Source organism: Colias croceus, chromosome Z, assembly GCF_905220415.1.
Source record: "Colias croceus chromosome Z, ilColCroc2.1".
NCBI lineage: Eukaryota > Metazoa > Arthropoda > Insecta > Lepidoptera > Pieridae > Colias > Colias croceus.
Genome location: NC_059568.1, coordinates 9471236 through 9495871, shown reverse-complemented (window position 1 = coordinate 9495871; position 24636 = coordinate 9471236). Strand labels below are relative to the sequence as shown.

The window sequence follows — 24636 nt, the reverse complement described above, 5'->3', positions numbered from 1 at the left end:
CTTAGTGACAAAAGATTATGTCGATACCTTAGATTGTCGATACAGTGTCAATATCATAAAAGTAAATACCTAATGATTTTGTCATGTTTTTGTTGTCAAGGTTACCGCTTCAACCATTTCAAAGACTGTTTATATACTTTATGTTTCGTTGGTACATTTGTGGGTTGACTTTTTAATTTAATCAAACAATGGGTGAAGAAGAAGCTGCTACTCTTGAAGGGCAGTTCTATGAATTCTCCAGGTTACTAGATAACAAAAGAGATGGAACTACTATAACATTATATAGATCAGACTATTGGATGCGGCAAGCAAAAATATTGGAGGATAGAAAGTTGACTATGACGGACACGGGGATATTATTTAACAAATTTTGGTAATAACTTAGGGTAATAATATGATTTTCTTAGATGATTTTGATATGAGATTGATAGATAAAATAAAAAGCAAAATATGGTTTAGTCACCAGGTATTGCATTCAGTAAAGTTTATCCTCTCTTGTGTCTTGTTAGAACTTGCTTATAACCATCGTAAAGTTATTGTAAAGATCATTAAGTATGAGTGTTTATTTGAATGTTAGTTTAGTCTATAGAAGATCAAAATTAGAACTTGTTTCTAACTCAATATTTTCTTGCTTAGTTTCTGGTAGGTACTAAAAATGTCTTTATCAGACTTATCGTTTACAGTAAGTCAGAATTGAATTGGGATGAATGGAATGAATTCTTGACCGAACTCTGTCAATTAAAAGGCATAGATGAAGAAAAATGTCGAGAGACCTTAACAAATTGTGGGCTTCCTGGACAAACTCCTGTGGTCGTGCCTCAATATAAAGATTTCTTCTTAACTTATAAGCCTAAAGAAAAACTGCCATTTTAGTATACGTCATTATCTTATTCTTTAATAAAGTATCATTTAAAATATGATTCATTTTATTACCAAACTTCATAGTAGGACTAGGATTACGACTGCTTTTGCAAATAATTTACAGAAAAATATATGTAAACATAAATGCGTTGTTTGTAATAAAATAATTTTACTACGATTCCACACTGTTTTCAATTTTGTGCTTGACTTGATTCAAAATTAATTAATCTTTGAACGTTTGAAACTTTTGGTAGCAACAAAGTGTTTTTGTGTTATTGTGATTTTTACTTTATGAAAAGAATATGGAATTTAAAGTAAGCTCTGATGTAAACAAATAAGCATAAATATATTACAGAATTTATTAAGTAATAATATTAAGCGACGTATTTGATACTGTTGAAATTAAATAAATATATTTTGTTTTTAGGTATTTATAATTAAGTTTATGTTCTTTAAATGTATAATTTCATTGGACGCCAAAAAGTACGTAATTGAAGATATGAACGACAGTGTAGATCACTTAGATTTTCGAAAAGTTTTAGAATTGCTTTCGAGGTCTAGAGAGCGCACACACAACTTTAGAAGAATGCAAGAGCGTGCGGAGAAAGTTCAATTTTTGTATGACCTTTTAAATAGTAAAGTTGGTCCAGGCGAGTTGAAGAGATGGTTACGTCATCAAGATGACGATCAACCTCCTGGAATTCCACGAACAGATCTCGAAGGCTTGATAGAGAATGAACTTAAAAATGCATTGGCCCTCAAATCATCTGCCCTGATGGATAGACCGGTGGTACAGAAGAGGGGAAAAAATGATTTTCTCGTAATGAAAGCTCGTGTTTCGGATCCTTTCGTGACTGTAGTACCTAATGATATTTACTACAACATTGAAAAGAAGTGTGTTAACTGGTTAGACGACTGTAATGCAAAAGGTATCAAAGCAAAGCTATTGCAGAAAATCAAATCTCCGTTCAAATAAAATATGTCAATTTAGTTATTGGAAAAGTAAACTTAATTCGTGAAAGTAATACCGATACAATAAACCTATCTTTATATTTATGATACTCGAGTACACAACCCTTATGACTACGGACGATTTAAAATAAAACAACGTCATATACATATTCACATTATTTTTATTTTTTATTGTTAGTCGTATGTATTCACTTACAGTATACAGAAGAAAACATTTTACATAAAGGCAGTTTCAATAAAATATAAAATAGTAGGCATTCACGTATTAAAATTATACTTCCACATAGCATACAGAGTTTTCGAGAAACAAATATTATAACTTAGTCGAAGCAATTTTATATGTAAGTATCTAATTAAACAACTAGAAATGCAAGTAAGGAAAGTTATAAATTTAATCTTTCCTGGTAATGTACTACAGGAAGATTATAATATTTTAGTTTTGTATTTTAACCTCGTTACGCAACTTGAAGTTAAAATGCTGTGTAAAGACTTAAAAATAAAATTTCTTCCTTCTCGTATGAAATAAACGATATTTACTAGTTAAAATAAAAGCAAATTAAATGGCAGTGGTTGACAAAACTAAAATAACCGATCTTTTACTTTTGGCACATCACCCAATTAAAGTCGATACTTTCAGAAAATGAGATGAATACACGGAATTAAAAATATCATAAGTTACAAATCGTATAAAAAAATATAAAATGCCTGCCAGAGTAAATTATTTAAGAAATACAGTAAAAATAGTTTCCTAACTATAACAATTATAAATCTTATGGCACCAAAGACTCTTATAGAGGATCCCGAGGATGAGGGATGTTTATTAGATTTAGATAATATACATTCCTTTAACATTACCTAAGAATACGTTAGCAATGTTATCCAGAGCGGTGATATCTTAATACTAGAAGATGGTATGGATAGTTCAATAAAATCTCTTAAATCATAACAAATTTCAAATCCATAAATTGTCATTGATTCTGAAAGTAACGATAACGAGATTGAAAATTAATCTTGAAATTAATCAATAATATTATGACTACTTATACACTATTCTTTATCAATTGACATTTATAATGCTTGGAACTCGAAATTTTATAGAGAGATATTAAATAGTGTCCCATAAATACATTCCTCAGCTAGTATAACTAAGCAGGTCCGTTGTATTTATCTGAAAGTAGAAATAATACGTAAGTTTCATTTAAAAAACTTATTTATTTTTACGTTTGTGTACTTATTGTCTGCTAAATTACTGGAGGTTAATTATTACTAAAATACATTCTTAATAAACCGGCATTCAAATGTTCTTTTTTTGGTGATAATGGAAACTGTTTTTCTATTACTGAAAATCATTAGTAGTTACCGTCTGACGTATAAAAGAGCTGAAATGTAGTCGATTAATAACCCTGTAAAATCAACAAATTTGAACTCGTTTGTTATTTACAGATTGAAATTACTGTGACTATGCGTTCAACAAGTCACAAGGAAGAAATAATCAGTTGTGACTGATGGATAAGTAAGAAAAACTTAGAATTGATTGGTTTCTTCCTTATCAAATTGGCTTACGATTAATGTATATATTTTTATAACTAAAGTGGAGTAACTACTTATTAATTGTTAGTATACATACCTTTCTTAGAAACTGTTGAACAAAATGTTATAGACGCATACTGAGGACGGAAATAGTAAATGAAGGTAATTGTAAGTAATAGTTGGCAAGGAATTGAAATGATATCCAGGTGGAGGGGATTCAAAAACTTCAATTTCTTCAAAAAAGGGATAGACGTCGGGGAACATAGAACTATTAATCCAATGCAGCATGGAAAAGGGAGGTTATGTTAGTAAAAGTCGACATTGTTTATTAGTATTTGACGGACGGCGGTCTGTATTAATAGGTATAGATATTAGGAACAAACTGTGGGAACAAATGTTTTTACAAAAACACCACGAGACACAAGACACATGTTACTATGTTAAACATTATATAAATTGGAAGTATTGTTAACTTTGGATTGTGTTAAAAATGTTTAAATTACGATACCTACACGTGCAATTGAAATGGGTTGTAATTAAGTATAGGTACTATTAATATAAACTTACTCCTTGCATCGCTGTGTATTTCTTCCTGCTACAGCTTCTTTACCAAGGTTCAGACCTCTTGTTAAATCAGTGAATTCAACCTGGTCTATACATCCAATGAGACCTGGGTAGTAGTTGAATTCAGCGTTCCACCGGTCTGGTATTCCTCCTGAAGAAACAATCAGATTTCAATAAATATTGTTAAGTACTTTGAAATCGAGGGCAACACTAATCATATTGAAGTCTGTAGGTAACAATTTCAACAGTAATTTAAATGAAAAGACTTATTACTGAAACTTACCAATATAAATGTTGGAGTCAGCATTCATAACGTTGGAGATGCCGTTGGTCATCTGGGTCTTCGATATATTATCTACTTGCAACTCCACGTGGTTGTCATGGAACAGCTTGGCAATTATCTGAAAATCAATAGCTCGTTTAGTGAACGTTATCCTTCTCGTTGAATCTAAATGATCATTAAAATTTAAAACGCTATTGTTACTTACGTTATGGCTTTCGCCATCTGTGACATGGACCTCTTCAATGGCAACGCTATTCAATCCGCTGCCAAGATCCCATTCCATCACCACAATGCCTCTTTCGACTGAAAATTATTGAAACAGTTATCACAATGTTAATCAGAAAATGTACGTCTTATTATTGATGTTTTGCGGATACGAGTCTAATATCAATACTTCATTCGACATTATTAAAAAAAATTATAAACTTACTCTTAATAAGTATGAAGTCTCCGCCATGGGCAACTTGTGCTTCTCTTTGGTAGAACAGCACTCCGTCGTTCGTTGTGTGGAATCCTAAAGCGATCAGAGCCGGTTCGATTTCCAGCTGGTCGTATCTTAAGAAGCTGGCCGGTATCTCTATGTAGCCATTACCGTTGAAGCCTACGCTATACAGTAGGTCCAAGGCTGTAAAAATATCAAACATTACTGTAGTTTCTAAATTGTAGTGGTATACAAACTAAAATGTATTATGTAAATACATGAATGATGTTTAGTTCAATTAGCGATTAGCTACTATTATGTATTCTGTAGTTCAGTCTTATTAAGTATAATGAATGAAGTGTATTATGTAGGGACTAATAATGAACAATTTGTAGATTACGTATTATTTGTCTTCTACGTTTGAAAAGAAACCTTTACTACTTACTCATTTGGCAGTTCACACCCGCATAACCTAGCGGGCAGTCGCAGGTATAATTCATTCGTGTTGATCGGTCGGTCTTGCAAGTGCCCCCATTTTTACAGGGAAACGCTGAGCAGGGGTCTCCCAAGGGCCGGCGCTGATTGGAGAGTGGTACACGGCTCTCGCAGATCAGGCCAGTGTAACCGGATGGGCAAGTACAAGCAGTTGAGTCGGCGCTCAAGCAGTATCCACCGTTACGACATTGGGAGCAGATGCTTTCAATCTAGAAATAGAAGACAGTTGTATCAATCGATTTCGATATCGCTTATTGAATCGGTTCGATAGACATTCTTATTTCTATGGAGTTAGTGTAAATTAAATTACCTCGGGTATGTCACCGCGGTCGTAGTTTACACATTCCTGTACGTTCGCTGATTGTATGGATGAGTTGATGAGGTTCAAATCGTCTCCTTGCAGTTTAACCTAGAACATGTTTTTTAATTAAAATCTGTAAATGTAGAATTATTTAGAATTTCATGTTTCTGTGTTTTAATGGCATTAGATAAATTAAAGTGGAAGTAAACTAAAATTACACTCACATCCTTGATGCATCCGCTGAAACCACCAGAAACTCCAGTGTTGTTGTTGAGGATAATAGAGTCATCTACACCACCGACGAACAATGGTGTCTCTAAGTTCAAGTCCTGTAATAATAAATATTTTTTTTTATATTCCTTACATAACTAGCGCTAAATAAAATCTTAAGTAGATATTACTTCTTCTCTCACTGAAAAATGTCGTAAAACTGTCGTCGCATCTCTAAGTCGCATCTACATTGGATCCGTTCGGTAAATTGTTATAATTTTAAAAATTAATTAGAGGTTTACCTTTGGCGATGCAAGTTTAGCATTGTGGCTGTAGATCATGTCAACGTTCAGGGAAACCAATTGGCCGCTTCTAGCAACTTGCACCGATGTCCATGTGTTTGGTTGCAGTGTCTTGTTGCTTGTAAGCACCACTGATTCGCTTCCTAAAAGTTTAAACAAATAAAATGAATAGTATTCAAGCTCAAATGATAAAGGGTTTGTTTAAAGTTCAATAAAACTACATGTTAGCAAATAAATATTATTTAACATACCGTCACCAAGGTCGTATCTGAATTCCAATCGTGCATCTCTCACAGTCAGAGATGTGAATCCACCGTATCCTCTTGGTGACTGAGCACAGTACATTATGATACCGTCAGTGACAGGTGGCTTAGGCTTTATCTTCATTGACATGCGAAGATAACGCGAGGTCTGTGGTGGCTTAATAGCTAAGAATGCACTGCCCGTGAAAGCAGGATATTCGATGTATTGCCTGACGTCGCAGCTGAAAAGACATTGTTGTGTTAGTAGAATATCATTTAAGGTAAAGAGCGTGCTGTAGAATTACTGACCTAGGACTACCATTTTAGTTTTGTTGTTAGAGAAATATTAACTTACTTTTTGCCGGTAAAGGTAACGGGGCAAGCGCATTTGTACCCGTCAGCGGTGTCGCTGCACTTTCCGGGTCCACACAAGCCGGGTCGGCAAGCTTCACCAGTCCTGTCGCAGTTCTGTCCAGCATAGCCATTCGCGCACAGGCAAACGTAGCCGCGTTCGTTTCTGGCTTCCTATATTTTTAAAGATTTTCTTAGATTTTATTACTTACTTAGATTTACATATTAATAGATAACTGAAATATACTCTCTCAGCATCATGTACATGAGAGTGAAACAAAAAAGAAACTAATAATCAACATTGATCGTGTCGTACTTATAGAAATAAAAACTTATTTATTAAATTAAATTTATGACAACTTTAGTAGACAGAGAAGTGAAAATTCGTACCTGACAGACACCGTTATTAAGACAGAGATTAGGTGTGCAAGAGTCGCAGTCGTAAACATTGTACTTGTTAAGACTGTCTGCCATTATGTTCTTCTCTTCCTTGCCGAGTATCAACATGCTCACACATCCCACAAATCTAAAATGAAAATCATATAAATATTTTCAAAGCCGTATCTTGATTATTAATTTAAATAAATTAATAGCAATAAACGCATTAATATTGTTTTTGGTTTAGGTGAAAACTTACCCAGGAGCTAATTCCAATTCCACGGGCCTTTGCTGAGGAGCATTTCCGATGTACAATGGTGCATACAAGTCCAGGATTTGGTATTGTACGGAAGATTCGGTTGAGAACGGTCCAGTGTTGTCGACGTCCATTGTAACTAGAGAAGCAAAAAGTTTAGTCAGTTTATTTGTAAAATATTGTTCTATATCTATTCAGAAAATTATTTATATTTCTTTTACCTTTAGAGCCGCTACGCCTTAGTCTTACAGTGTGCCAAGCGTTGAGTTGCAGAGGTCTGTCTCCTCTGGTGACAAGAGCATCAGCAGCATCAAACTTAAGTGTGAATTGTGGCACACCTTCGACTAATTCTAAGACTAGATAGTGGCCTGAACCGTCTTCTTTCTGGCTATTGTAGAGTATGATACCATTAGGATCTGAAAAAATTTCCCAATATAATGATAGATATTATTTCTACTTTTATTATGTACATCAACATATCATTATTACTCTATTAAAGTTGTTATAACTGCAAATAAAGTGAGGGATTTTTGGTACTTAATGTTTTAAAATTTCAAAATCGTAACTTTTGAACGATGTTATCGTACCTGCGGGTTTGAAGGAGATTTCGATTTCGAACTGCATGTAAGCGTCCTTCAGAGTTGGTAAAGTCAGCCAACCGTCGCCGTTAAATTTAGGCACGATTCCTACTACGCGAAGAGTTGCTTTGGTCTCAATGCGAGCAATATTGTTCCTAACACGGCAGACGTATGTTCCGGCGTCAGCTTCCGTCACACTGTCCAAATGTAGATTGCGCTGTAAAAAGAAAGGACTTAATGTATCCTGTCATGTTAAAAGAATGTAGTAAACGAATTATTTGCTACGTTTACATTATTTACCTCGTATGGTCTAACATTTGGCGGTAGTGGTGAGTATTCTCGTCTCCATTCAATAGAAACAGGTTCTTCTAGATTGGTAGTGCAAGGAAGGTCAATTGTATCGCCCAATCGAGCTGTGTACATTGTCTCACCGTCGTTTATGGGGTATGATTGTGTGTCAGATACTAAAAAGTAATTATACAATATATTTGAGATAACATATTTAACTAAACATGATTAATAATCTTTATCGTATCTTTACAATACGTAAATATTTATATTTTGCGTAGTTGTTATATATTTACCTGGGATAACCTCTAATGTGAAATCTTCAGAAGATGTTTGGCCATAACGATTAAGTCCATTGCATCTATACAAACCAGCATCAGACTGCTCTACATTGGGTATTACTAAAAGAGCGCCATCTCCGTAGATCTAAAATTAAAACATAATTTTAGTTTATATGTAACATACTGTTTACATAAATATTAACCTTCAATAATTATTATTGTTAAATTACTTACTCTTGTTTGGACAAATTGGTTGGTTCTGAATCTTTCCCAAGAAACTCTGATATCACGAGATCTAGCTCTACAGAGCACTTCGACCTTTTCTCCAACTCTGAAAGCTCTTCGAGGCTGGTCTATTCCAACTAATGCGGGTGCTTCGTCTCGGTTTCCTAAAATGTGAGGTAATTTTCGATGACCATCAATCCTTTTATGTTAGAGTGCTCTCCAGGTCCATAGTCAAAGACAAGAGTCACAAACGAGGCAGACTATAAGAATTTTTAGGCGTAATTCTGCTAACCATGCACCAAGTTAAGCGCAAATATGTAGAACACACAATACCTAGCGGTTAATGCGTTCAATAAACTGTTTTTTGATTTTCTGTGGACGGTTCCCAATTCCCATATTTTGGTATTAACTGTCCCATACAAGATCTATACATTATAATATAATAAATATTTAGATTTTTAAGTTAAAATATTCTTACACCGTGCAAACACTTACCTCATTTTTAGACGGCACAAAACAAGGCAGAACATGACACAATATGAAAAATTGAAAAATCATGCAAAGCGAAAGAGAACCATTCCCATAAATACATATTAGAGGAAACCAGGTGACGATAGCCGATGCACTGTCAAACTCTCCCTTAGTGTATCTTTATAGATAGTTACTGTATAAGTACAGATTCTAAAGGACAACACAACAAATAAATCAATATTTAGTTACCCTCGTTTTAATAAATGTATTCACCAAGAGCAACCGAACTTTTACAATATAAACCCTCAAAGGCACAAAAACCCTAACACACATAATCTGACCCTTACACCGTTTCTCAATTACCAGATTTTGAGCGTTGATCCAAGTGCGATTTCAAAAGACGCTTTTCTCTTAAGATGCAGTTACTCTCATCGCTAGCATCCAGACAATCATTGTATCCATCGCAAATAAGTTCATCATCTATACAACCACTTTCGTCATAACAACGAAACTGCGATACCAAGCATGTGATACCTTTGCGTAAAATAAAAATATTATCAACTTAAATTGCTTTGGTAGTTCTTAATTGCTAAGTTTCATAAGACATATAAAAACTATACTAGCATAGCTAAGAGACAAACGAGGTAAAGTTTAAACATAGTAGAAGGTAGAGTTAAAGATGATTGAGTAACATAAGAAAAGAGTTCTACATGCGAAGGTTACAATTTAAGAACAATGAAGCGGACAGATAAAACTCTATGGTGACCAAACCCAACTACTACGTATAAACTAGGGACATTCACTGACCCTCAATGTGGAGGTTGATGTAATTGCTAGTTTGTCGTCCGTATGTATCCCAAATGATACAAACATAACGACCGCTGTCTGATTTCTGAGCAAGTCTAATAAAGAGTGAGCCGTCGTTCTTCTGGGACACAGATCTCGGCAGGGCTCTGCCATCCTTGTTCCATCTAATTCTTAGTCCGGGTTGAGTGACGTTGCAGCTGAGATGTACCGCAGCCCCGACATGCGCGAATTGCTCGTTATCATGCGACTCCGATGGCGCACGATCCGTCTCTTCTAACAGTTTTATAACATGCAATCAAGTACCCTCATTCAAGCATTCAGTGATAAATTAAATGTGAAAGCTTTTAACTGAAACTTGTAATGAAATATGGTAGGCATTAAATAATAATGGGAAATAATAAATTCGTTTCAAATATTAACGTTGAGTGCTGTACATTTGTGCATAGACTACCTTTGTTGTAATAGTGTTTTGTTGACATAATTATGTACCTAATATAGATTATTATTTTCAATGGTCCTCGTAGATAGAAAGGTTAGGTGGTAATATGTGACGTACATTCAATGATTAATGCTATTTCTCTATCAAGTTAAGTTTAAGTTAAGTAAAAGTTAAATGTCGAGTTATGTATTAAATAAACCAAAGTGTACACCTGCTAAAATGAATGTTCTTAATGCTAGAAAAGATTAGATCATTAAATTTATTCATTCTGCGAGGACGTTTGTGTTACTACGTGCTTTTTGTTTGTCAGGCAATTCTTTATATAGTTTTAACTACATTACCGTTAACTTTGACTTCAGCGATGGCAGTTGCATTCGTGACTCTGTTCATGGCAAAGCATTCATACTTTCCAGCGTCCTCCACTTCTATTTGGCGGAATATTAACATTGAGTTCCTTATCTCGACGCGGCTAAAGTTAGAAACATTATTATATATCAGTTATAACTTTATAATTGGAGTAACTTTTTGATTAGAACAGAGCTTTGAAATATTTAAGTACCTAGAAGGCACGGTGTCTATTGGTCTCCAGGTTATGCTTATAATGTCGTCTCCTTCAACGAGACATTCGACGGTGGGTGATTGACCGGGGTGGACAGTTTGTGTTGGTGGTCTCAGAGTAATTCTCGGAGCTGCCATTACTTGAAGACTAGTGTACACTGATTGGTGGACTTCATTCGTGCGACGGTTGATCAGGGTGCATTCGTATCTGCCTGAATCAGCCTTTGAGGTCTACAAATACACATTTTATAAATATCTGTTCTTTAGCGGAATCCTTAATTTTTTTTATACAAACATCTTATAATGTTTATATTACAACATATCGAATATTGATTTACTTACATTGTAAATAATCAGTTCAGAGCCGACTTGTCTTGCGTTATATTGAAGAGGTCGCCTATCAGCTCTTCCCCAAATGGCTTGGAATTCATTTGATGCATTGCACCTTAAATTGAATAGTTTATTATATTAATGGTTTGTTAATTATTGCTTATCGATAGTCCTTTTATTTTAATAAGACCTAGGTTTTCTTACCCAAAGACACTCCTTTGGCCTTCAACGGCTAACATGTTGCTAGGCCTACTGTTGTCATAAATATCGGGATTGTAGTCAGGGTTAAATTCTTCCTCTCCACTGCCCTCTGTTGACATTTCAATTAATATCATCAACATTATTATTAACTTTGAAGACAACTTGTATTAGTTACTTAACTATATTCCTTTTCAAAAATTATAATTCATAAAAAAAATGGACGAGGTTCTGAACTCAACTGTAAAGAAAAATGATTCAAACAACAACAACAACATTGGCATTTTTTAAATATATATATTTAGGTTTTCTTGAAATCCGTCCCGGAAGATTTCTGGTACCCACACTAGCCGATGAACAGATAGACTTTGTCTGAAAGCATAAGCTCTACGCATAGATTAAATATGTTAATCGAAAAATAACCTTCGGACGATAAAATACTACCTAAATCACACATAAACCTAACTAAATCGGGGTTATTTAAGTTTTGAGGTTATTTCACATTTTTCTCAATATCTTGAAGACCCCTGTTTTTATCACAAAAAAAATCAATTAGTAAAAATCTTTTGAATATCGAAGAACCCTCCAAAACCACTCTGGCATTGACACAACCCTATACTGTGGTCCATACTTTCATGGGCATTCTCATTTAGTTTTTTTTGCGAAAAAAAAAATGTTTTTTCTTACCGACATCGCCAAATCCGCCATCGCCTCTGTCTACTCGGATCGCAAATTCTTCCGATACAATACCGGCCACGGAACTGGCGGTACAAATGTAATCACCCTCATCCCTTTCGCTGGCGGACTGTATGGAGAAGACCGCAATCCTTGGGGACGGTGGAACTAATTCACGGTAGTCATTCTTTGCTGTAAATAAAAATGAAAACTTATTTTAATAACGAATTCAAGCTGTAATATGTGTGGCAATTTCGTCGTTCAACGTCCTAAGAGATGTTGTTTGACTGGAAAAAATCATGTTTATTGGTAGCATTTATGCCAGATATCATCTTTGTTGATTATTCAAGGTTGTTCAAAATGTTTGAAACACTAATTGACTGAAACAAAATCTGAGTTTTATTGTATTTAGAGTTACACTTACATTTAATAGAAACAAGGGGTTCTGGATAGCCATCCGCTCTGCATTCAATGTCTACTCTCTCTCCCTTTATCGCTGGTACGTAATTGCTTGGTGTCAAAGTGATTTCTGGAGGAGATCTAACTTTAACGATTGCACTAGCGCTTGCGGTACCAGCTTCGTTGGTAGCTGTACATGTGTACGTTCCTTCGTCGTTAACTTCAATAGTTTGGAAGCTGTAAACATAGTAACATATCGCTTCAGTGTTAATCTTTCTTAAGATTACTAATTATTATTATGTATTAGATAATATGACGTTTTTGCAGCAAAAAGGCATCTAACCTCAGTATGTTGTTCTTTTGCACTTGTACGTGTCGTGAAAATTCACGTCCTTTGCTCTTGTCCCAGGTGATGATGGGCGCGGGAATACCTCCTGTTACACGGCAGTGAATTTCATGTTGACTTCCAAGTGTAACTGAGTTTTCTCCAGGTGGGTAGATTTCTACTCGTGGTGGTTCACGTTCTGTTAAAAAAAAAAAATTTTAAATGTTGTCTTAAGAAAAAAAAAAAAACAAAATAATATGATGTTTGTGTAAAAGGCCATTATAAGTACTACCTACTTTCAATTTCAATATAAACATAGCTGCTAACAACAGGTACTCCGTTCACAGTTCCTTCGCACATATAGTAACCCTGGTCACTGTCCTGGGCGTTGTTTATGATAAGAGTTGTGTCGCGTTGGCCTACTCCTGGTCCGAATGAGTCTTGGTACTAAAAATTAAGGATATACATATTAATTGATCGATATCGATCGATTGATAATATAATAATACAAGTGTTATTTATAAGTCATAGAATAATCAAATACAATTGAAATGAAAAAGGAATGAAGCAGTGATCATAAGCTATTGATACCAGTGGCTCATAAAAATGAATATCTCCTTAATCATCGTTTGTTTCAATAAGAAGTTACATACCTTAGTCCATTTGATAAGAGGTAATGGATATCCTTGGGGTGTACAATCTATTGTTCCACTGCCGCCTGTTGGTATTTTGAGGTGGTCAACAGAAACGGTGATGTTCGACATTTCAGATGGCGGTGGCGTAGATTGAGGAAGGACAGTTAGTACAATTAATTTAGGATTAACGTCTGGCGATGTTGTTTGACAGATGTAAACTCCTTCGTTCTCCAGACGAGCGTAATCAACGTACAAAACACCATTGTCGGAACGCACGTTCGGCAAGAATGCGGTACCGTCTTGTCTGTAAATAAGACATGAATGTAAGTATAATGTACTTGTTGACAAAATTACGGTTGAAACCAAGACCACGTGGGATTTCTTACCTAACCCAGTCAATAGCTCCAGCAGGTACGTTACTTGTTCCGGTACACACAATTCTGGTGCTTTGTCCTTCATCGATGGTAGGCGAAGCCGATGATACAGTCAATTTGTCTTGAGTAGAAGGCCATGAAGGTCTTGAACGTACGGTGACTACTGCCGTCCTGTCTGTTGAACCAGCAGCGTTCGATGCAATACATCTGAAAAGGTTATGCGCATTTTAATTTGTGAAAAAATAATATTGTTAAAAATGTTTGTTAATTTTTATTCAAGGCGTCTCCTTTTTATATAGTACATTTCTGTATATTGCACAGCTTCAAGTATGATATCATAAAAATGATATTTTTTGTTTATAAAGTCATTCATAACTGATAGAGTTTTCTTATATTTTCATAAAACATAATGAAAGCAATATAAGATTAATACTTTCGCTTATTTTATTCACACGTGATGGATGATGTCGTACCTGTATTCACCAGAATCTTCAAGTCGTGCACTTTCAATCACCAGAAGAGCGTCATAAACTTCAGTTGATCTCGGTAATGGCCGATTGCTTCCCCTCTGCCAAGTGATCCTTGGAGCAGGGTTACCAGTTGTGCTGCAGACGAGTTCAATCCTGTCTCCCTCGTAGTACTCCTTTATTGATGGGCTTATTGATACCGTCGGAAGGGTCATGTCGTTGCCTGATGATAAAATAATTGAATTAATACAAAGAGTTTGCATTTAACATTTATTGAAGTTTTAAAAGACTTCATCTCAATATAATAATAATATCAATTTACCTTTAGCGTAGAAAACTCTTTCCGGGACAACTATTCCGTACGAAAGCATAATACAAAATATTTTATAATATGTTGGGATTTTAATATCATCAGAATATTGTTACTATTCACCAAATTATATTATTGATCAAATTAATGAAGAGAGTATTATATAAACTTACCAGGTACTTTAAGGGTGGCAATGGCTTGGGCAGTTGATATTCCATCACTTGTCTGACAAATGTATTTACCACTGTCGGAGATTTGGAGGTTGGTAATAAGAAGTATTCCATTAGTCTGGTCTATTTGAATTCTGTCCTGAGGTAAATATCCATCAGCCTTAGACCAAGATATTTGTAGTGGTCTCTGAACCATACGGCTTCTGGCTTGGCAAGTGAAGTTGACTGTGCTTCCCAATTCTTGGATCTTAATGGTTGGGCTCGTAATTCTGACAACTACGGTACTTTGTGGAAGTGGTGGACGTGTCGTCTGGTCTACGCTTGAATCACCTTCTGTGGAAGAAACCGTTGCATCGTTGAAAAACACATGTACTCTAATGAGTTTTTATATTACTCATATATCATTTAGATCATTTATACCTATTTTTATATGATCTAAAGACGAATCGAATGTTAATATACTTTTACACAAAACTATCCTAGCGAAATGTAATTAACAAATGAAGACAAAACAAAACTTATAGAATCAACAGTTCGAGTAATAAAACCATAAACATGAATTTAAATATTAAAAATTGTGAACGTGGCAACAAAAACAAAACACGGCTGGACGTTTTGACAACATTTTGTTGTTATTATTTGATGGAAATGAGTTATAATTTGTGAACATTATCGAAGCATATTGTACAAGACAGACACGGCACATCTTTCGGTCTACCTTTCTCGGGGAGGGTAGTGGTAAGAACCCCGAGAGTAAATCCCCCTTTAGTAAACGTTCGGCACTCATAAGTATCGCCTTGTTGCATTGTATTCCACATAGTATGCCAACTATGTTCAGATCGCCAGCCGTCTTTCTGAAGTGTCGATTCGTTATATAGTTTTGGCGTTCCTACTTCAGTTCCGTCGTGGAAAAATCGAATTGTCAATGGTTCTGGAGCTCTATATTTGCACGTAAACGTAACTCCAACAAGGATAGAGTTGTGGTGGTCGTCGTGTATAGTTGGATGGAGTTCCATAATCAGGCCTAGGTCATTATTACATTTTAGCATGCATATAAAATGTCATTAATATGAAAAATGTTTTGAGAGAAAGAATTAGTGTAGAATAAGTTTTCAAAATACTATATTGTGTACTTTATCTGATAATGATATTGTTCAGCCTACTCAAAACAATTTCAGAAATTATTAGGGAGTCAGCATGTGGGATTTAACGTAAAATCTATTTTTAACGTACCAACAGTTGAACAATCTGGTCCAGTGAAAGGAGGTCTACAGTTGCAGACGACTTCATCATAGGCGTTCAATTGACAATCGTGACCATTACAGTTGCATTGTTTGCAGTAACCATTCTGGTCTTTGTAATAACCTGTGTTGCAACTCTCACAACTTGTTCCACTGTAGCCTTCTGGACACATGCACATCTGGAAGTTAAAAATAAAATGAATTGCTGAAAAATATGCATACGCATATAGGAACATACAAAAGAAGAAATAACATGTATGTACTATCAAATCGTAATTAATTCAAATCAAAGTTAACTTGCCTCGACGCCTTTAGCGACTGGTGATGTGGTGTCATAGCTTTCCGCAGCAGTGTCCATAGAAACGTCGGCAATAGCTGTTGAGGTAATTCTATCCGAGAGTGTGGCGCGCACTAAAACTCTGCGGAGATTCTTCAAAACCCCCATAAAGTCGTGGCGACTTGCAGGTTGCGCTGAGTTAAGGACGAACCAGTTATTTTCGCGGAGCGGTACTTGGTAGGTCTAAAAAAATATTATTATTGTAGTATATTAAAATAAAGAGCACCAATGGAACTTCCAGCCAAAAATCCAAGTAAAAGACTTACGAAAGCTTCACCAGATTTAATAGGTGTTGGATTCATCCAGTAAACTGATATTTGATCACCAATAAGTACAACGTCAGTTCCAGGTGAAGATTCACCGGGGTAGCCTCCGGTTTGGAACTTTTGTGTCATTGAAAGAACACCGCCGTATGATAACACTCTGTTACCTGTAGGGAAAAAAAATAAAAAATAGTGAATATATAAAATTACTACGAAACATACGAACTATCGTCGTGTTAAAATTTTTGTATGGGTTTTACTATATTTAAAAATCTTTATAAATATTTACCTGGGAATACAGGTAAGGACCAGTATAATTCTCCTTCAGGTAAGAACGAGAAGATGTACATCAGTTCACTTTCATCTGGAGCCGGTACGAAGTGGTCGTTGATAACTTGTTCTCCATTCAGATCTGTAAGAGTGTATCCTCCGTAGTTCTCTCCAAAGATAGGTGCAGCAATTGGAATACGTGTGTAGTGGCTGGCCTGCAAATAAGACAAAAATAAATTATTTAATAGAGGGGCTCCAAAAAAATTTCAATGAGTGACCTATAGACGTGAATAAAGATGACTTACCTCATGGCAATTGCTAGTTACTCCAGAGCAATAGCAGTTCAAGCATCCAAGAGGGTTTGATGCCTCCAGACCAAAGGTTCCAGGTCGACAACGGTCACAAGATTCGCCCTCAACGTTTTGTTTGCATGAGCAGTAGCCGTTTGAGTCACACGGAATTTCTTCTCCACGTGGGTCGCAGCTGTGAAGAAATATAATATTTTAGCCAAAGTTTCTATAATTGCAATCTGATGTTATTTTTATAAGTAAAGAAGAGAGAGGTATATTTTGGACGTTATAATAGATAAATATACTAACTTGCAAGGTGTTTGTGTACTGGGTGAACGTTGGACACAGTTATTGTAAAGGTCTCTTTCGTATCCTTCCTTACACAATTCACAGTTCGCTCCAGCGGTGTTGTGAGCGCAGTCCTAGAAAATATTTAGAAATGTTAATTGAATGTTTTGTTTTTAGATATTTTTATATTTGAAGTTCTATTTATTTATAAGAAAAATATTGATAGAGAACAATTTACTTACATAACAGACACCAGATTCTGGGTGGCACATGTTGGAGTGTCCATTGCAATCACAAGGACCACAATGTTCCAGATAGAGTCCACTTGAGATCCTGAAAGGCAATTTAATTTTTAATTTAACAAAGTACTACATATTGAATACAACAGAAATTTCTAAAGTATTTCCATTTTCAAATTGAAAACCAATATTTTGTATTTTTTAAATTGAGATCATGAAAACGAATATTTTGTACAAAAATATTATCACCAGTTTAGTAAATTGCGATCCAATGGCGACGTTGACGACGACGATGAAAGACGTTGAAATATCTTACAAAGAGAAAGTGTAAAGTTCACATCAACTGACCTTGTATAACCAGGGGCACAATCCTCACAAGATGTTCCTACATAACCTCCTGGGCAAACGCACTGTTCTACATGCTGCGCCAAGGGTCCAGTGCCACCAGCTTCTGCGGTTTCAATGCTAGCGCTAGCAATAGAAGCGACCTCTGTGTCTGTTGTGTATGTTGCCTTTATCAAAATTGTTTTCACGTCGGCTAAAGCGAGAAGGAAATGTTCGCGGGACACTTCTTTACCATCGGGCCTGAGGAAATAAAAAAAATGAAAATGAAGACACTATATCTTAATATTTAAAGTTAATATTTAAAGTTACAAGAAATTTTGTTTTTTGACTTGTTAATAATATAAAAATGATGATCTACCTTTGCCAACCTCTCTCCAAGAATTGTACACTTGCATTCAAGTAACCTTCACTGTCAGGTGCAAAGTTACCGAAGTAGTTGAATGTCAAACTGTTATCCTGTAAAGATTTATGAAACTTATTTAAGAAAAGTTACTAAACATATTTTGTGTCCACATTAAAGATATAATAATATTTGAAAGAAAATCAAAATCTTCACAATTTAATGGCAAACGCTTTTTATTTTCTTCCATTACTGCACTAATACTTACGCTGATAAGTTGCACGTCAGCGGCATTATTCCTTGAGCTTTGTCCACTGGCAATTGGTACATGGTGTAGTTCGTAATTTAGGAAGCCACCATACGCTGTTACTTTATCACCAGCGAAACTATAATAGAAAGAAAAAACAATTAGCAATATAATTCATTACTAAAATCCATACTAATATTATAAATGCGAATGTAACTCTGTCTGTCTGTCTGTTACTCAATCACGCCTTAACTACTGAACCAATTTGCATGAAATTTGGTATAGAGATATTTTGATACCCGAGAAAGGACATAGACTACTTTTTACCCAGGGAAATAGCATATGTTTTATCCCGGAAATCCCACGGGAACGGGAACTATGCGGGTTTTTCTTTGACTGCGCGGGCGAAGCTGCGGGTGGAAAGCTAGTATGTCATAAATATTCATAAGTATGCACTATCTTTTAGCTATACCTGATTGGAAGACTCCAGTAGTAAATGGAAGGCTGAGCTCTATCGTAGCTGTTGAGAGTAATTTCCCCTCCGTATAATTCTGGTTGAATGTCGGTTTCGATGGGAGCATTATACCGCACTGAGCCTCCGGAACCGAAAGGCGCACTCTTGTATAATTTCACTTGACCGACGATTTGTGGCACATTGAAACGTACTGTGGTTGTTTTCCTACGCAAATTGCTGCTCATACACTGTTGGGAAACGCCTGAACAGAAACATGAGGCACATCCGTATCTGAAAAAAAGTTTTATTAGTTTTACGGTATATTATAATATACCATACCGAAGAAGAAAATTATATTTATGAAATTTCATCGCAAATAATATTTTTAAAAACTTCACCATACCTGAAATCGTTAGAAAGGAAGAATGTGCCAGACTTGCACTGGTCACAGTATCTTCCTTGTACGTTGTCTTTGCACACACACTCGTCAGGTAGTCGTACTTGCGCTGTTCCTAAAGCGTTGCAGTTGTCTGATGGTTTGGGCTTGCATGAATCTCCGGGTATCAATGGGTTGCCATAATAATTGGGAGCGCAACGGCTGCAGTCGTTTCCTTCGTAACTGTGAATCAAAATAATTATCATAAATATTCGTTTTTGTGGAAATTGTAAGTAGCTGTTACCAATATTTAATTATTAATTTATAAACGATATTCTAATGTGGTTTTGTTTTGTATTTATTTTCAAGGAGTAAAATATTAAATATTACATACCCTGGGTTACAATCGCAGATGACCACTCCGCTGGGTCCAAGTGAGCAAGTTCTGGCAAATTGGTTCTCCCTGTTGGTAAGTGGGCAAGGGCACGGTCTACAGTCACCTCCACTGTTGGGGTCGCCGTATGTACCCGGTGGGCAAGATCGCTTGGGAACACACGATCCGAGCCATGGTCCAGAGCTTTCACGGGCGTATCCAGATGCGCATTTCTTGAGGAACAACAAATTATGTTTAATATTGACGAAACAGAATTGCATAAGTTTGAAGTATTTAGAAAATAATTATATTACCTGGCAAGAAAGGCCTTCATATCCCGGTGGGCAAGAACATTCTTCGACCAAGCTAGCAGCTCCAAGACCAACGTTTATATGCTGAGCAGATTCCATTGTGAATTCGGTAATGTTAACACCGGCGTTGTTGAGATCGGCACGGAGAAGAATCATGTCGACGTCGTCCAAGCTAATTATTTAAAAAATATTTATATTTTATATACGTGATAATGCCCGTCCCAAAATCAAAATATGTGAATGCATTTAAGTACATAATACTTACGCCATCATAATATCTTCTCTGGTAGCTGGTACCAAGCCTCGGGGACTGGGTTTCAGCCAATTGTCAGGAGTTAAACGTGCGTTTACATAGTAGCGGTCGCCACGGTTTTGGTGCACCAGGTTTTGATATTTACCCTGAAATAATAAAAATAAGTTATACGATGATGAAACGTAAGTATTCTTTTAGTACCGGAATTTGAATAAAGTTGTTGGTAATATTATTGTGATAAATTTATTAAATAGTAGATACATACCATGATTATAATATCGGGAACTTTGTCGTCGCTACCATAAGGTTGTGGGTTATGTGGCAGTAATCTGTATTTAATGTGACCACCATATGATGTCAGTTGGTTGCCGTTATAAGTTTCGGGCAAAGTTAAGTACGGGTGAGTGCCAGTGTTCCTTGACCAAACATCATTGAAATTTGACACTTGTGTGACCTGTTAAAGAAGATTATTCTTTTTTAATTTAATATATTCCTAAAATAATCATACGAAAATAAAAATATTGAAAAACATACGGTAGCTCCATTTCTGAGTGGCTGATAGTAAAATTGGTCGAAAATGGGTTGCTGTTTGTCGATTTGTACGTCACCGTTGTATGTTTGTTTGACACCAACGAGTCTAGTGCCACCTTCTCCGAGAGGAGTGGGCATATTGTATGTGAAGAGGTCAGCACTCTTACAAGTTGTTGATTCACCGAAGCAGAAGCAACGGATGCATTCGTTTTGTGAACGCGCCTCGCTAAAATGATGTGAATATTAAATTAATGAAAAATGTTAGGAAAACTTAACTACTTAAAAGATATAAAGTGTTATATGTGTTTGTACCTGTTGAAATATCCAGCTGGACACAAGGCTTCTGATCTGTTCACGTAGACAATAGAATCAGGTGCGGCAAACACAGTACCTCTGTTGTTGATGGCCTCACATGAGTACGCACCGCTATTTTCAGTCTGAAATTGAAATAAGCAATAAAATAACACAATTTATAAATAATTCAATTCTATAATATTATCTGTATTTATTTAAAGCCTCATTACCAAGTCCAACCAAAATAACATCTCACCTGCATGTCTGGACAAGTAAGGGTTCCGATACCGTTTTCACTTGTCGATGTACACTTTTCGGGAACATGGCCCCAGTTCAATCTCCAAGAAATAAGCGGCGTGGGAACACCAACAGCTTCGCATACAAGGGTGAGCGTGTCACCAGGGTTTAGTCTGACATTAGCCGGTGCTGGAGGACGAGTGACGTGGACGGGAGCTACAAAGAAATTAGAATATAACTAAAAATATCCTGTTATAAAGCAGGTGACTAGAAAGGAACAAAGATCTGAAACTGCATTTTGCAATCAGTCAGTCCTAAACAAAGGCATGTATAACTTACCACATCCAAGTTCATCTGATTTATCAAAGCAATCGCTCTGTCCATCGCAGTGGAAACTCCTGGGGATACATTGGTTTTGGGTTGCACATGCGAACTCCACTCGGCTACATTGCTGGTAGGGATCTGAGGGGCCACAGTTCTGTTCATCGGAACCGTCACCACAATCGTCTTCAGAGTCACAGAGCCATGTTTTGAGTACACATTTGTGGTTTGCGCACTGATATTGGTTGGGCTCACACATGCCGTTTTGGTCTGCATAAAATTAATATTAGTTTACATAATGTTCATTCTATAACTCGATTGTTTATATTTTATTAGCTGTAATGATATTGATAGTTACATTAATAAATAACAATTTTACTTACTGCAAGCGTCTTCGTCGGATCCATCGGAACAATCGAGTCTGCCATCGCATACAGCAGTCTTAGGAATACATTGTCCGTTACCACATGTGGCTTGGTAAGATTGACAAGCAGCGAAGGGTGGGCTAGAGGTTGCCGCTGTGAAATAAATAGTATATTATCATAAAATTATCACTAATAATTAAATTGAAAAATAAGAATGTTAAAGGAATGCATTAATCGCTTAAGTAAGTTATACTTACGTGCATTTTCAACATTCAGGACAACCCTGATTTCAGCGCCTCTGGTACCCAAATATCTAGGAGCTTGACAGATGTAGACACCGCTGTCTCCCGTCTGATAAGGTAAACATTAATTCAGTTTCCATTTAATGAAACTGTGGTTAAGACCGTTATTTATAAATACATTTTATGACTAAGAGCTACTAAGAGTGAAGTTGAAAATAAATATAACGTTGAAATGTGTTTTTGTGTTCTTTAATGATGAAATTATTTTTTGTACCTTTCTTCTTTTTTTTCTTTCTAATATATATGCGTCACGTGACATGTACAATTAATACAATAAAATGCACTAATTTATTTTGACTGCTCAGAAAACTTACTGTAACTTGGTTCATTTCGAGACGTCCATTCCGGTCTACGGAGCCAGGTTTTAAAGGCCTGCCGCCTTCTCTGACCCATCTCACAGCCGCTCTTACTGGTCCTTCGTCACGGCAGGAGAATACCACATCACCTCCTAAAATATACCGGTTTGTATAGTACTAACACAAATGCTGTACCGTGCACCCAATCCCAGCATTCATTTGCAGCATTCCATTGTTTATTAGAAAAAAATGACATTTTCTAAAATGTATGAAGTCCACAATGAAATCTTCCAAGTTCAGCTGAAAAGTGTCAATTGAGGAGGACATTTTAATTATAACTAGGTATGTGTGCTTATGTTAATAGTGCGATATGAAGGTAACTATTTTATAAAACAGGCTTATTTTAGTCCCAACGTGATTGATGATAGGTAAATAACATTTTTGTTATCTTGTCTCGTTCTTCAATTATGCTGACTTAGTTTATCCTGTATACCTATCACCCCCTTTCCTTCAGCAATAGACGGTTTGTTTAAAAAAATCATGAAGAAATCATTAAGAATAAAGTAAAATACTTACTCTTCCGTTATAAGGTTGCTTTTGAAATGATTATGTTTTATGTGTATGTATTGTTAAGGAACTACTTATATGACCTTAACATTGGTAATGAGTCCCTTACATTGGTATGATCTGCCCATTAAAGAGATTATTATATAAAATGTTAAATGAGAAGTCTTTGTATTCAGTGTAAATTATAATATGAGAAACCCTTTAAAAACTGTTATACAAATTGCGAAACATTTCTTTACAATTTAAGGTTTCAGCATGCCATATAAAATATTTTATTAAATCCAATTAAATTTCATAATATAGGTATTAGGAATTTTCTGTGTTGTATGCTGGTTTATTTAATATAATATAATATATATATATATTAATAAATTTAATTATAATAATTGATAACCGATATAATACCACCCGAGTAAACGATTAAAATCAAAATGAATAAGATTAAAAATTGTTCACACTAAAACTCAAACAAGTGCTGTATTAAAATATATATAAACCCATTAATTATATACATAATAAAAGTGCAAAAATGAAAATAGTCATGCAGCGTAATTGTTCTTGTTAAATTCGGTTATAAATCACCATATTTTGTAGCGTTCTTTTTAGTTATATACAAAACTCAGCTCAAGAACAACGACGCCTGACTATTTGTATATAGATAAATAATTAAATAATAAATATATAATTGGAAAACCATTTCTATTAAAAAAAACTTCAAATAAAACCCAGAGTTATTCTGTTATTTTCAAACGTTAGGTAAACCAAGTTGCACCCATATTTAGAGGTACCCTGACTCACCAGAATTGGCTGTACCACCACCATGAAAGAAACAAATAAATTAATATCTTGTCTTTTAAAATAATATATATTAAAGCGCTAAAATTAGTTAATAATAGAACCTCATCTATTAATAATACCTAATAATCCACCGTGTCCGCTATCACAATGTGAGATAAATTAAAAAGACGAATATTAAAAAGTGTTTCAAATTGTCACATAATAAAAAGACAATGAGTTAAAGTAAATAAGTACTTTCGTGATTTGTTTTCAGTTAAGATATCTTAACAGTAATTTGAATCGGGTTTTCGAATTTCCCAGAACCTGCACTTATAGATAGTCATATACTTTTTGGAGACATATTTCATTTATAAATATCTTCGGCTAAAGACCTGTTCAACATTGTTCATAATAAAAGATCATTATTACATATTTTATATAATTTTAAATTACTTTTAGCAATTATCTTACCGTTTCTCACAGTCTGCTCTGAGGGATAAGTCTTCAAATCAAGGGCGACTGGACCTGTAAAGAAGTCTAAATTATTATATGCTCTAAAGAATTTTTCAACGATTAGGTTAGGTTAATCACAGAGGGCGAGTGACTATTTAAAAACTTTACCA

At 35.4% G+C, this 24636-nt stretch overlaps 2 protein-coding genes across 12 annotated transcripts in view; one reads left to right on the top strand and one right to left on the bottom strand.

Moving 5' to 3' along the window:
• The first annotated feature begins 181 nt into the window (after positions 1-181).
• Positions 182-873, top strand: LOC123705548 (tubulin polymerization-promoting protein homolog). The gene is made up of 2 exons (XM_045654380.1): positions 182-373; positions 684-873. The coding sequence occupies exons 1-2, from the start codon at positions 189-191 to the stop codon at positions 871-873; spliced, it is 375 nt and encodes a 124-aa protein (XP_045510336.1). The 5' UTR covers positions 182-188.
• A 1103-nt stretch (positions 874-1976) lies between these two features.
• LOC123705287 (basement membrane-specific heparan sulfate proteoglycan core protein) overlaps positions 1977-24636 on the bottom strand; it is a 101787-nt gene continuing 79127 nt past the window's right edge. For 6 of the 11 annotated variants that reach the window (XM_045654009.1, XM_045654010.1, XM_045654012.1 and 3 more), the window contains 57 exons: positions 24485-24538; positions 24035-24043; positions 22688-22821; positions 22329-22422; positions 22090-22224; positions 21725-21976; positions 21405-21601; positions 21167-21291; positions 20858-21080; positions 20589-20777; positions 20336-20469; positions 20074-20242; positions 19781-19992; positions 19414-19629; positions 19029-19301; positions 18578-18695; positions 18328-18425; positions 17973-18209; positions 17628-17718; positions 17407-17519; positions 17113-17290; positions 16827-17022; positions 16541-16704; positions 16239-16457; positions 15930-16116; positions 14700-15029; positions 14223-14439; positions 13762-13956; positions 13394-13679; positions 13037-13187; positions 12759-12939; positions 12441-12652; positions 12029-12208; positions 11348-11453; positions 11156-11258; positions 10815-11044; positions 10597-10724; positions 9817-10089; positions 9373-9543; positions 8548-8702; positions 8329-8458; positions 8045-8208; positions 7754-7961; positions 7388-7582; positions 7170-7305; positions 6923-7058; positions 6537-6706; positions 6191-6423; positions 5940-6082; positions 5652-5756; positions 5437-5535; positions 5077-5335; positions 4641-4835; positions 4416-4513; positions 4211-4328; positions 3931-4078; positions 1977-3001 (listed from right to left, as the gene is read on the bottom strand). In XM_045654009.1, coding sequence (XP_045509965.1) covers positions 2998-3001; positions 3931-4078; positions 4211-4328; positions 4416-4513; positions 4641-4835; positions 5077-5335; positions 5437-5535; positions 5652-5756; positions 5940-6082; positions 6191-6423; positions 6537-6706; positions 6923-7058; positions 7170-7305; positions 7388-7582; positions 7754-7961; positions 8045-8208; positions 8329-8458; positions 8548-8702; positions 9373-9543; positions 9817-10089; positions 10597-10724; positions 10815-11044; positions 11156-11258; positions 11348-11453; positions 12029-12208; positions 12441-12652; positions 12759-12939; positions 13037-13187; positions 13394-13679; positions 13762-13956; positions 14223-14439; positions 14700-15029; positions 15930-16116; positions 16239-16457; positions 16541-16704; positions 16827-17022; positions 17113-17290; positions 17407-17519; positions 17628-17718; positions 17973-18209; positions 18328-18425; positions 18578-18695; positions 19029-19301; positions 19414-19629; positions 19781-19992; positions 20074-20242; positions 20336-20469; positions 20589-20777; positions 20858-21080; positions 21167-21291; positions 21405-21601; positions 21725-21976; positions 22090-22224; positions 22329-22422; positions 22688-22821; positions 24035-24043; positions 24485-24538 — 9476 coding nt within the window. In that variant the 3' untranslated portion in view covers positions 1977-2997. The remainder of the gene's footprint in view (positions 3002-3930; positions 4079-4210; positions 4329-4415; positions 4514-4640; positions 4836-5076; positions 5336-5436; positions 5536-5651; positions 5757-5939; positions 6083-6190; positions 6424-6536; positions 6707-6922; positions 7059-7169; positions 7306-7387; positions 7583-7753; positions 7962-8044; positions 8209-8328; positions 8459-8547; positions 8703-9372; positions 9544-9816; positions 10090-10596; positions 10725-10814; positions 11045-11155; positions 11259-11347; positions 11454-12028; positions 12209-12440; positions 12653-12758; positions 12940-13036; positions 13188-13393; positions 13680-13761; positions 13957-14222; positions 14440-14699; positions 15030-15929; positions 16117-16238; positions 16458-16540; positions 16705-16826; positions 17023-17112; positions 17291-17406; positions 17520-17627; positions 17719-17972; positions 18210-18327; positions 18426-18577; positions 18696-19028; positions 19302-19413; positions 19630-19780; positions 19993-20073; positions 20243-20335; positions 20470-20588; positions 20778-20857; positions 21081-21166; positions 21292-21404; positions 21602-21724; positions 21977-22089; positions 22225-22328; positions 22423-22687; positions 22822-24034; positions 24044-24484; positions 24539-24636) is intronic. The other 5 variants (XM_045654011.1, XM_045654013.1, XM_045654014.1 and 2 more) reach the window with 4 other exon arrangements.